Source organism: Haliotis asinina, chromosome 12 (assembly GCF_037392515.1).
Source record: "Haliotis asinina isolate JCU_RB_2024 chromosome 12, JCU_Hal_asi_v2, whole genome shotgun sequence".
Lineage (NCBI taxonomy): Eukaryota > Metazoa > Mollusca > Gastropoda > Lepetellida > Haliotidae > Haliotis > Haliotis asinina.
In genome coordinates this window covers 32,125,068-32,139,250 of record NC_090291.1, presented here as the reverse complement: position 1 = coordinate 32,139,250, position 14,183 = coordinate 32,125,068, and the positions used below count along the sequence as shown (strand labels likewise).

General features: G+C 39.0%; 1 protein-coding gene across 1 annotated transcript in view; it reads left to right on the top strand.

The window, feature by feature from the left end:
- Positions 1-8,343: 8,343 nt before the first annotated feature.
- LOC137257672 (probable G-protein coupled receptor CG31760) overlaps positions 8,344-14,183 on the top strand; it is a 154,141-nt gene continuing 148,301 nt past the window's right edge. The window contains exon 1 of the mRNA XM_067795033.1: positions 8,344-8,894. Within this exon, the coding sequence (XP_067651134.1) occupies positions 8,351-8,894 (544 nt within the window). The 5' untranslated portion in view covers positions 8,344-8,350. The remainder of the gene's footprint in view (positions 8,895-14,183) is intronic.

Genomic DNA, 14,183 nt, shown 5'->3' with positions numbered 1-14,183 from the left:
CAACTGCTGAGTTTTCTAGGACAGATCGTTATAATCCGCCACTGTCGAGCTTCAGCAGCCACTTTCCAATTATTGCAGCGGAAAGGAACGTAAACCATCCCGTCAACCTGACCACTGATGACGCAATTACGACGGTGCCTGATATCCAGTCTGTATTGTAGACTGCCATTGTCACCCATTTCCTTCGCCCTATGCTGTATTACACATACAAGTGTAGACCAGGGAATGGAGGTCGGTCCTGCAGTGCTGCCATCCGAGCTAAAGTCTGGTCTTATAGTTCCAGAAGAAATGGAGCTAGAGGTAGGCTCCGCCTTAATAATCTTTGCAGGATGCAGTATGTGTCATGTCTTAACATTATGTCCTCGACCACGAGGTTTTTAATACATTATTTTCGCTTGCATATAGTATGTAAATAATTTGAGATTGGAAGTAAGCTTCAGTCATTAGATGATGTGTTTTCCCATGCTGTAAATATGTAAGCCCACGAATAACTAAAGGAAATATTTTATATTTGTACTCATCTAACATATTCGGTAACATTTCAGTTAATGTTTAGTTCTTCTGGCTAAAATTGTCTTTAAGCTGCCATATGAGGTTCATTTGTTGTTGTTTGGAAAAAAGGTGGTTGTCTTTTGTTTAACGTCATAGTCAGCTGTACATCAGCTAATTGGCGGCAGTCCCCAAATAATCGAGACTGGACCAGATAAGCTTGTGATCAACAGCATGAACATCGATCTTTGGGATACGATGACATGTGTCAGCTGAGTTAGCGAGCCTGACCACCGGATGCCATAAGTCGCTGCTCAGAACACACATGGTTGGTGAAAAACAATTCTATATCGAATCTTCGCGAGCAGATGGAACATAGAATAATACCTACGTGATGACTGTACTATGATGAAAGGGTATTTCCTGTTATTAATCACAGTTTTCAGATTTTCAACCTGGGTTCAATGCTTGTCATCGTTGACCATCCTCATAATATCAATCACAGCTGAAAAATTGGCAATGACTTTTCAAAAGTTAATTGTTTGCATGTTGCTGTCAGCGGCATGAAGCAGCAAGAGTCCAACAAACAACGGCACGGTGTTATTTGAACTGGTTCCACTGTTTCCACTGACTTCAGCACATAGATACGTGCTTCCAGCAACAAACGACAGTCGGGAGAAGTTTAATTCGCACCAATCTGGTGCCATTCCGTTACATGCCGAATGTTGCAGGTTACGTAAAGTGACGTAGATTGGCGAATGGGAATGCTTCGCCTGTAGCACTTCCGGTTACAAATATTCACAAATGGAGGCATGCCTCTGTCCGAGTTTGTTTGGCCGATGAAGATTATATCACTGTGTTCTCCTGATAATATAATTACCCTGAAAAGGGTGATTTTTTGTAACAAACAACCTCCCCATATTAAACATTACACTGGATACCGAAGACCAATGAATAATATATCCCCACCTTCATTTTGACAGGAACTGTAAACAATTCTTCATTTTACAGATTGGTAATATGTGCCATTACAGAGCGGGGATGGCGATTAGCTAAATTAAAAGGATAATGCATGTGCACACACATGCACATACAGCACACTAACAAAATAATTCTACATACACATACAGCACATACACACACACACACACACACACACACACACACACAAACACAAAACACTTTCTGCTTACACCTACACATACAACAGACACAAAATACATTCTGTACAAAGATGCAGATATAGCAAACATACAAAATACATTCTCCATACACATATAGCACTCACACAAAACACACTCTTCACACACCTATACATACAACACACACAAATCACATTCTCCACACATACAACACACACACACACACTCAAAACATTCTACAGTACATATACATATGAATACACTTACATGAATACATAAATACATATACATATAAACAGTACACAAACACAAACCCACCACTACCTGTGCTCACACAACCATCTGAGTGCCAGGCTCCACACAACCATCTGAGTGCCAGGCTTCAAAGACCTACTCAACGTGATATCCCTTAAACCATACAGTCGGTCAAAAAGCCTGAAGTTGTTACATCAATCGATTATGAGAGAAATCAGTTTGATTCCATCGATTTGTTTATAACATGCTCAAAGGATGTGTGTTTATCTCAATGGGGAAGTTGATAACAGCATAAAGCCACATTACATCCATCCACTAGCGTTCCGAGTCACTGATTGCCCAATCAATGTTCTAGGAAGGCATTTGAAAGAGTCTATTACATATTAATTTTTCTCGGGCTTTGTCTATGTTCTAACGGCCGACGCTATAAGCATCTTACAGAACCCACGCGGCTTCTGATTGGGCTTGATACTGCAACGTCTTTGTGACAAGATGTATTTTTTCTCATAATACTTTCCACTTGTTTGATGTTTGGCTGGTGTCTGGGATGCGGACTATGTACATATTCACTGTCAATGTGCTTGAAATGTTTCACTTCCTCGTCCATGTTTAGGGATCGAACACGTAGTATATCTAGAGAAATGCTCTTTGCAGTCTGTTGTTGAGCAGTCGTGGAGGCGTTCTTTGATGCGAGGTGCATTATATTCCGTTAAAACATTTCCCTTTGTACATTACAGAGGTGGTTGTACATATACCGGTGGTTTGATATACCGATTCTATAGATCGAAGTTTATGATGTTGATCACTGGATTGTCTGGTCCAGACTCGATTACATACAGACTGCCGCAATATAGTTGGAATATTGCTGTGCGCCGCATAAACAATATACATGCACGCAGACAATGTAATTTCCTTGAAACAATTTCTGAATTGAAATAAGTGACAAGTGATAAGTGACAAGTGATAAGTGACAACTTGCATTTGGAGCCATGTGACCCACATCGCTAAAGCAGAAAAAAATACAGACAGTGCCCATATATTATTCAAAACAGTATCAAATTGGCAAATTTTTAAATACAACGGCAAAGATTTCATGAGGCGTGTATTTGTGTATGACAACAGTTGATGCATTTTGAGTGAGCGAGTGAGTTACGCCGCTTTTAGCAATATTCCAGCAATATCACCGCGGGACACCAGAAATGGACCCAGAAATTCCCCATGTGGGGAATCGAGCCAGGCCATCGGTGTGACGGGCGAACGCTTAAACCACTTGGCTACCCCCACCGCCTCTGATAAATTTATGAAACAAATTTATGAAGCAATAGTGTTGTGATACAACAGGTTACAGTTGTATATCCGACCCTTTCATTGGAAACAACTATAAACAGTTCACGAAGGGCTCACTTTTAATTACTGCTTGCAATTTAATTAAATTTGATATCATGCTTCACAGCAATATATATAAGAATGTTGAATTAAATGTATTAACATGTATATGCACGTGAATCATCATTTCAAAAGCAACATTTTGTAATTGTATGTGTCAAGTGCATGGGAGTGAGTGAGTGAAATTAGTTCACTTTAGTGCACTCAGCAATATTCCGGCTATATGGTGGCGGTCTGTAAATAATTGAGTCTGGACCAGACAATCCGGTGACCGACAGCATGTGCATCAATCTGCGCAATTGGGAACTGATGACATGTGTCAACCAAGTCAGCAGCCTGACAACACGATCCCGAAAGTCGCCTTTTACGACAACGATATTCTCCCTTTTATGGCAAGGATGAGTTGCTGAGGGCCTGTTCTATCCCGGACCTTCGTTAGTTACATGTGTATGTAATGAACACTGCAGGGTTATACTCATACATGCAATCATGCACCATTAAAGGTCCAAAACCCTTTTATGAAGATAGGGATGGGGAAACTAACGTCTGTTGTACGGTTGAAACTGACCAGTTATGGTCATGGCTCTCTGTCAACAAGGAATGAAGGTAGCGTTGAATATTAATATCATGCGGGAGATATAGCCAGGATGCCTGATAATGTCATCACTCTCCTTAACAAGAATCAAATAACTACATATACAGACCTTGAGGTATGAACCAATTTGATCAGAGTGTTCCTATGTATCAATAACAAACGATTTCTATTCTAGGTTGAACCTTTAGAAAAGATGCTTGAGGCACAATCAGGTTTAAGGTAACCTTCGAAATGTAATAACTAATGTTATATATTTTACTACAAACAACATATTCCAACGTCGTTAATATTGCATCTGAACGCATTTGCCATTGTACTTTAACATATTTCAAATCAATATTGGCGTTATACAAGTATGTGTTTTAGGCCCATGTTTCTTCTCGTTCGGCTGGAAATGGGAATATAATGTTTCAAACGCCCTGGTAAACGTGATTATGTTCTTAGTTTTACCATGTATTTGGGAGTATTTACATTTGTAGAAGATGTTTCACAGCGATAATAGTATCCTTAATGAAATGAAAAATTGTTGATTGTTGATCATGCCAGTTTCAAATAAAAGTAAAACATTTCGTGTCAAATGTGTCGGCTGTTAGTTTAGCAAGAAACCAGAGATGATTGGACTCTTGGGCATCGTGCTTGCTAAGAGAGATTTAGCATTGTTATGTCCACAAGGGATGCCGAAAAACAAATATTCCGTGATGTTTCCGATAAAATGAAACATTTACCGGAGCATTTTCCTGTAAACTCTTTTAGACTCTTTTAAGTATCCTTATTTATGACTACTTTTAAGTGATATTGTTCATGACATTGTCCACTTACCTTCTGACATCCAGAACATTCTTTGTGGTGTCAATTTCTGTTGCGTCGCTGCGTATTGCAACATTTGTTATCAAGCACGTGTAAAGGCAAGTCAGCTGTGCACCCGTAAAAGCAAGGGAAGACGTGTAACAGAAAGTAGTCTCTAATGGAAGGACCTGAATGTCGTAACCCTGATCAAACAACTGCAAGATCAGTGAGGAATTCTTTAAGATCTTCGTAGAGGAACAGTCAAAAGAGCCAAGGGACAAAAGGGACAAAGTTGGAAAGTCAGATGGGCCAAAGGAAAGTCAAAAGGGCCAAAGGAAAGTCAAAAGGGCCACAGACTTAAGTCAAAATGGCCAAACCTTTGGAAAATAGGAAGATTAAAAGAAATGTATTACACGTTTTGGCACTAGTTCTAATCCTACACCTCCTAAGCATATCAGAGTGTCTCGGTGTGGTTTATTTAAGTGAGTGATTGAGTGAGTCTAGGTTTACGCCGTGCTCAGCAATATTCCAGCTATATGGCTGGGGTCTGTAAATAACCGAGTCTGGATCAGACAATCCAGTGATCAACAACATGTGTCAACCAAGTCAGTGAGCCTGACCACCCGATCCCGTTAGTCGCCTTTTACGACAAGCATAGTCGCCTCTTACGACAAGCATAGTCGCCTCTTTATGGCAAGCATGGGTTGCTGAAGGCCTATTCTACCCCGGGACCTTCACTGGTCTGGTTTATTTAAGACATCTCAGAGTGGTTAAGTGTTTACTTTATACCGTACAAATGTGTATGTGTGTGATGATTACAAGTAGTCAGTAATGTAAAAGAGATTAACAGTAGTGGTAAAGTATATATGTTATGAGTATAGTCAACCATGCATCTGTTTCTGTAATGACTACAAGACATAACAGAATCATGGATGTCAGACACTAGTCAGTAATCTAAACAAGATTAATGTTTCAATGTTTTGTTGTGAGGTTTAAACACGTCATGGGTGTCAGTCATACCAGTCAGCAATTTAATTAATTGTGACGGGTCTTATGACTCAGAACGCTATATAAGACGAACATTTCAGATTCAATGACCATATCAGTAAAACATCATATCAAATAATGTATGCGTCAATTTTAAATCCATTTCAGCTGTTGAGTGTATGATGATCACACTATAAATTATTATTTTTCTTACTAATTACAAATGAATACAAATATAAACAATGATAATAAGAATTAATATAATCAAAAATATAAAGTAGATATTAGTTTGTATGACATAAGGTTCTTTTTTATGAGCTATGGCCCTTTTGACTGAAGTCTGTGGCTCTTTTGACTTTTTGTTGTCCTTTTCTACTTTCCTTTGGCCCTCTTAACTTTTCCAATTTGACCCTTTTGTCCTTTGGTTCTTTTGACTACAACCCCTTCGTAGAAGGTAAATGTTCGATTGTCAGAATTTGCTGGACCACTATCTCCTCATAAACACCTTGACATATGAAACTGAAACCAAACAGTTTCGACTGATGACATCCAAGTTTGTTTAAAAGATCCAGCATGATCGTCCCGACGAAAACTGCGGTCATCATAAAATATTCATACATACATTATACTCAGTAATCTGGTAGCATTGTATTTGGCTGTGTTACTGAATACGTTTCATTTGGATTTCATACAGTAATGATGTATTCCTTTCATCATTGACCATGCTGTTTACAACCTTCTCCTCTGAAAAGAACAGACTAAGAGTATATATTGTTAGAATTGTAGTTTAAACATGACACATTTACAGTACATGAAGAAGTAAACATTTGTTTATCAAGACCATCTTTATAAACGGTCAGTTATTAGCAAACGAGATGAAAGGCATCGTGATAATGACTTTCATTTTAACATCTTCAGACGCAGGCAATGTTGTAAAATATGTTTTCCTTCTTTTCAAAAGGTGTGGTATGTGTTCATCCTCGGTACACAAACGATGTAATTTCCTTTCTCAGAACATGGTGAATCAATTTTGCTGAGAGGCGCTGTAAAACTGGAAGATTGTTGACTGTTTGCATCAAACAACAAGCAAACAAACTTTACTGAAACTCGTCTCTTGGAGAAGGTTTGCAATATAAGATCAATAAAACATTTTATACATAGTGCAATTTCTCATCAGTAATTCTGAAATTTTATGATCTCCATCACGCTGACATCAACCTTGGGATACTGAATGTCTAAGTCGAGGTTAGAAAAATATTGATAACACATCTCTAGTGACGATATTACTGCAATGCTACCAGTGTGGGTAGAAATCCTAACTCATAAACCGCTATTATATCAAGGTGAGCTACAGTGCCCAGTCATGCATGGTTACAAACAAACGTTTCTTATATGTCCATTAAAATGCACTTGGTGATAACTGATATCTGTAAAAGAATCGTATTTGATGATCGTTTTGCCTTCTTCATTTAAGTCTAAACGATGGTCAATATTACATATCAAAATACTTGGGTTTTTTCATGTTTAGACGGTTGCAAAAGAATGGATATATGTTTATGAGTATCATGGAGCAAAATTCAACTCATTTTGACTTGATACGGTTAATTTCATAACGGTATTTTTCATTTTTGTATTACGAATGTCTTTCTTGAAAACATGATCGCTCTTATCGCTCATTAAACAGACTAAACATGTCTACTGTTAGATTTACACTTGCCGTTGTCCTTCCAGAAAGATCCACGGGGAATACACCCTTTAAGCACTAACAGCCATGACGCACGACTCTTCATGCGTTTCAGTAAACCCCAACCATAGTGTGACCAAAGCAAATTATACCAATATTATCCCAATGAGAATCCAGAAACTAAGATTCCCCCTGGCGCTCCCCAGTATTCTTCCGTTACCGTTATAAACGTGCGTTAATTAGCTTATACTAGGGCGACCTACACTTAACGGATTAGTAGGGCGTCATTAAAAATAGGTAGTAAGAAAGTAAGCACTTCTTTAGTCCGCAGCTCGACAGTTAATAATGCATGTCTTCCAGTTCGATTCCTCATTGTCAATGCGGGGTTTATGTTCCCGAAGACGGCCATCAACCTATTACGACATCGTCGTTAGTGGCGTCCACCAGTGCCATGTCCGTGACTGCCGTCCACCGTATATACAAACCTCATTTTCCTCCTTTGTATTCCAGACCATCGCTTCAGCCCGCCCCTAGTGCTGTCACCGCAAGCTGATCCACAAGCGAGTCCCGCCAAATGAACGCTGAGAGTTGCACCTGGACTTCGCTGTATCATCGATCTAGAGGCTGTGTCTAACACAACTTTCTCAATCATGGCTTGGAAGCATTTCGGAAGCGCGTGCAGTGGGGGTCTGGACTAAATCTTTTCTTTGACGGCTCGGTTCTTTCTCAGTGTCATATTCAGCTTCTGCCCTGTTTAAACCATCTGTTGTTCCTTGTGTGAAGCTCTGATGTCATTTTTCGTGCGTTTACTTCGAGCCAGCGACATTGTTTTAGAGATGGAATGATTCGGAGGGATCGCCGCAGTGGTTAAGTGGATACTGTCGTGTCTTTATGATGTTTGGAGAGATGTATCGCGGGAGCCTAAACCTGTGTGTTTTCTTTGGATACATGCTATTCTTTAATTCATTTCTCGCCACCCAGAGTAGCAATATTGTGAACTACACTGTGTATAGTCATCAACCGGACATGGACGACCACAACTCCACCATAAGATGGGTGGATGGAGTTTCCTCTGCAGCACTGCCCGAACCAACCACCCAGCCCGAACAAGATGTAGTGGAACAGTTTCTGGAGGTTGTTGAGCAATACCAAACTGGAAAAGAAAACTGTACCCCAGGAACTCATTATAACCTGGGCAAAGGAGTCATAAGACAGTACGGACTTAAACGGTTCAAAGCACAAGCCATGGTTGCTGTAAACAGGGCAAACTTTCTCACACGAATATGGATGAAGGCAGGAGATGCTGTTACCAGATCTGAATACCTTTTCTATACGCAGGTGAGATCCATGGTTGAAGGAGATCCTGATATATTTGCTGCAGGAAGTTGTTACGATAACTTCGAGTTTAAGAACTACCACCTGTTCTGTCCATATGCTTATCGGACCGAAATTGGGCAAATTAACGTCAAGGACTTATCAGTAGAGTATGACTACTTAGACAACAGTTCAGAGTGGTTCTACTCCGCTAGGATGAAGGCGGGGATGGTGGAGAACTTCAATTATACCTATGGTGAGTACATACAGTAATAATACAATGATATTAACAGTTTCTTTACAGCTGCATGGTTTAGTTTTGAGATCACTGCTATCAAAATCACCAGCATTTAGGGCGATGATATTGACACTTGTGCTGATGTTTATCAACTTGGCCGATGGATAGTACACACTGTACACTCCGGCATACCACGTTAAAAACATATATATAGTGTATATTACTTTGTCAATGTCTGGTGAATAGAACGCGACAGCTTGGCCAATATTAAAATGAATAAACGTGCAATGCAGGAAAATGGATTGCGAAGTCAATGTTGCATTGTAGCTCCTGACAATCGTTTAAAAGAAACAAGTGCATACATTGCTGTACAACTGAACGTCATGTGCTTTGAAACATACACACAACTAATTTATTGCACTGATAGTGTGGCACTCTTCAATAGTCTTTGTATGTTTTCATGACGAAGATTACATTCTATGTAGCAGTCGTATATTCTAAAAATGTAACTTGATACATACGAACAAACATGGTTGTTTATATATTCATTACTTTTTAGACACAGGTTCAGTGAGCATGAATTGCCACATGCAAAAATAAACTCCCATCTTCCGAAGTATCGTCATAGATGACACACAGATAATGGCATTCATTAGAAAAGGTTTTTATCATATGCCGGTTAATGAGGTTGTCCAACACAAAATGTTTCAATCATCACACTGTATAACGTTACAAGAAATGCATCGTGTCGCTACTAACGACGAATTTGATTGCAAGCGCGTGAAATATTAAACAATAGGTAGAAGTCAGGTGCGGAATCGACTGAAGGATTCAGTAGAATACTGACTCTCTCTCTCTATATATATATTCACTACATCATCTATTAACAATCACTTAATTCCATCCATTGCATATTAATCATAAGGAAATGTCAATCGAATGTTATGGAGAAAGAAGACTTTGTGTTTCTACAAGGGAAAAACATGATTTACGATATCACGTTCTGGACGGTTATGACAATGACGTAAATATATATTCTTTTCTTAAGTCTTTTCATCTTTTATGCTTCTCCCAACCATTTTGCCATAAAAGAACGTCTGTCCGTAAATAGAGTACAATTAGACACAGAGCAATCTTAACATCTTTGCGGCGTTATACCTATGGTATTAAACATAAGTCCAGTGAACGATAAGCATTTTCCTCCTCTTGCTGAAGACGCTGCAGTCCAAATGGCTGACTTGGATTAAACAACCAATATATAACATTATTAGTCTTTTCAAGAACAGGAAGAGAACATTTAGACTATTTACGACTGTTCAGTTCTGGAATCTAGAAATCTCCAAATGTACATCTAGGTTTGCCGTGATGTTGACAGGCAATCGATCATGTATTTGACTGACGTTAGTGCAGTGTTAGTCCTTGAGAATACCAGAGAATGCTTGCATTGACTGACGGGGAAAGCATTGTTTCACGGAGAATCGAATATTGTTCAACAAGTTTGTCAAGGCACACACGAAATGACATGAGTGCCTCATCGCCAATCTGTTCCCACGTGACCAGTCGTAATAGGTTTAACTCGCTCAAAGGTTACCTTTGTTAGGAATCGGAATTCAGATGTGAAGAGTTGAGACATTACAATGGATCACAAATCGAATTCTGTGGCCGAGGATCTGTGGTTTGGTGCGGTTCTAAAGGAAAAATAGCTTGAAATATTGACCTTAATATTTCGGGCACTTCCTCAATTCGTCTCCTTTATTGCAACGTTTGTAAGTGCTTCTAGTTCTTTGACTTGTTTCAGACTCATCTAAAATGGGGAATGGGGTATCCGACATATAGCTGATTATGGAATACTGACCAGACTGATCCACTGGACATTCACGCTTCAGGCTGATTTTAAAATAATTGGTATTTGTGACAAAGTATGCCCATGCATCTGAAATCGGAGAACATGCATTATTTTCCTATTCCTATTCCTATTCCTATTCCTATTCCTATTCTTGTCTCTTTCTTATTCGGTTCGTCTTAGCCTAAAACGCCATTATCAGACGAACACGTTCCCACATTATCAAATCATCACAGGCAAAAGGACATCGAGATATCACTATATCACTACTGCAAGTAACCAGAAATCATAGAAGATTATTTATAAATGCGGGTAATTCTACATCTATTCAAAGATCCAACATTTATCAAAAGAACGGTATTTTCCTTAAGTTGTGGATCAGCGTTTCAGTGTATATTAATTTCTTACCATTCTTTGAGTCTTGGCATCATGTCTTCAAGAGATAGTGATGACTGATCGGAACCGGCGTACGTGTGAATCAAAGAACGACTAGACACACACGATACTCTTGCTATATTTAACTGACATCAGTCTTCATGTGACAGTCAGGTTTGTGCACGTCGTTTTGGCAGTTGTGTGACTCTGGAAATATCATGAAAATAAAATATTACAGAATACTTAATAACAGTTATTATTTTCTATGTTTGTTTCTCAAGCCTTTTCTGTGCTTGTTCTTGCCCTTCAGGTGGATCTCTCGACATTTCTGTGCTAGTTCTTGCCCTTCAGGTGGATCTCTCGACATTTCTGTGCGAGTTCTTGCCCTTCAGGTGGATCTCTCGACATTTCTGTGCTAGTTCTTGCCCTTCATCAGGTGAATCTCTGACGTTTCTAGTTCTTTCCCTTCTTCGTGTGATGTTGTGCAAAGAAAGGGCAAGAAATAGCTCAGAAACATCAAGAGATCCTCCTGAAGAGGTGGAAAGAACAAGCCCAGAAACGTCGTGAGAAACAGGTGGGCAAGTTGTTATCCATAAGATTACTTGCAATCTTGTATTACTACACCAACTTCTTTATCCCTTTGAAGAATTTCAGTTAGTTATTTGTCTTCATGGATACTGAACGATGGTTTACAATCACCCAAAATTTACTGCACAACGTGATATTAACAAAACTTGACATTGACAAAACGTGATCAAGGTCCTATCATATCTAACTGATATACTTAACAATGGAATACAGAACACATTAGGATAACTGAATTCATGATTGGTTCGATAGATCGTTCAAATGACAACATTGTTTTCAGTAAGGCTTGCTACTAACAGAGCATATATCACATAGCCCTCAGCAGATGAATTTATGAATTAGCTATACTAGCTATACTGACCCCCCGCAGGTATAATAGCTGGCAACGGAAATGATTATTGTCATTAAAAATAGTTGTATGTACAAAGGCATAGTATAAATAGACAATCATGAAAACTGCCTGTAAATATGCACCTGTTGCACTCCAGTTCTGTTTTTTTCACACAAAGTAATGTCTTGTCGGACTCGATCATAAAAGCAATATGCCAAGAAGTATAAACTTTCACTCTGTATATCGATGATCTCAGGTTACTCATCAAAGCCATAGAGCCAGTTCTCTGTCACTGATTTATACTAAATCCGTTTCATCTGTTTCATATTTACATCAGGTCTATGAAATAATATTTCAGACTGACAAAAACTCCCCAGCCGACTGTTTGACAAGAATGATGAATTGGACGTTCCAATAGGCAACTTTTTTAAAATGTCGTACGGTTGAAGACATTTGTGTCTACATTTGATAACTGTTCAAGTACAATCGATCACATTCTTTCCATGTAGATTCTAAAGATCGTCATTCGACGCCTGCTCAAAAAGTGTTTTATCAGGATATCAAAAGTCAAGGCTTCTGCAAATAGTTAAACAATTTGGGAAGATATGTCTGATGTAATTTCTACTTTGACTTGTTACGCACGTCCCAGTGTTTGTCAGGCGACAAATTGATCTGCCTTTGCATGTGTTGGTGACACGTGCAGTCGGTGTTGCAGTATGCGCTCACATTGTGACGAACATCTAGTGTTATTACAATGTTTCAGTGGCGCGTAAAAGCAGGGACCTGTCAGTTCAGGGTTAGAACTTCAGCAAACCCATGCTTTTCTTAAGAGGCGACACGCAGGATTTCTCTAACAGACAAACCGACTGGTTTGTTCCGGGACATCACAGTCCCGTTTATTCACAGAACATACAGTGCTGAGGGCGACGTGAAACAACACAAAAACATGCACGATCCGTAGGTATATTTGCCTCGAAATGTAGACGAGAAGTTCATTTCATGTTATTAATCTGCGTCTTAATGCTTCTTATGTAAAGGCTATTTAGCCAGCCATTGGTATTTACAAAACTACCAGAGTCGAAATGTCAGATTGCACTATTTACTCATGGTTGCTTGAATTAAAGTCAATTGTGTTCACCGATCTAATATTGTTACAATATTGGGCTGTCATAGAAATCTGGTGCCACCACTTTTCTCACAATGGTCATACTAATTGACACGGAGCATTATAATTACATTTATTACGTCTAAACCAATAAGGGTCCTCAATCCCTGTTGAGAAGATGACTCTTGAAGGAGATGGTTTTCTTTCAATTATTCGCTATATTAATGTTTCGCGGATCCTCGTCGCATCAGCTTGTCTCCATGAGCCTGAACAGAATGTCTCTTATATTGACAAAACTAATTTGTCGTTTTTAGTCGAAAAGTCGTCTCTTGTGACAAGTTATATAACTCTGGAATCCAACCCGCTGCTTCGTGGCTTCGTGACACTGGAACAGAGAGCTATTTGACTAGCATCACTGTCGAGACGCGTATTCAAGTACTATCTGTCAAATACACGGTAATGTTGTCATAAAGATGACAGCGTGACAACGATTTCCATGACAAGAAATGAACATTACCATATTCTTACATTCATCTGACACAGATGAAGCCATACAGAATGAACAAAACAAGTTGATATTGACGAAGCAAATTTGATTATGGTCACGATTTTGAAGAAAACGTTAATACTATTTACGTGCGACGTCACTCAGAAGTTTGAATAGGTTCAAATATTTCTTGAACTTGAGTCCTGAAAATCCATTTATATATTCATATCCTCTTGAAAGGGTTTACTATCAATTCTGAATGATTACTTCCAGAGAGATGGTTTAAGGTTTACAAATGTATATGTACAATATTTTGTATGAAACAGGATCTAACTTCATAGGTATGCCACAGATATGGATGTGTTAAGCAATAAAACTGGTTCTCTGAGTAGAATGCGTAGTTGCTGGATACTGTTTGGTGCCTTCGTATCGAAGCGTAAAGCATGGCACAGAGATAATGACAGTGGAATATAATATTGAGTTTCTTAAGCTTCCAAATGATGGGATGACCGTGGGGACAACTGCAATCTGTTGTCCTGCTTCCATGCCTTTGATAGTTCATCACAAGAAGGATCATT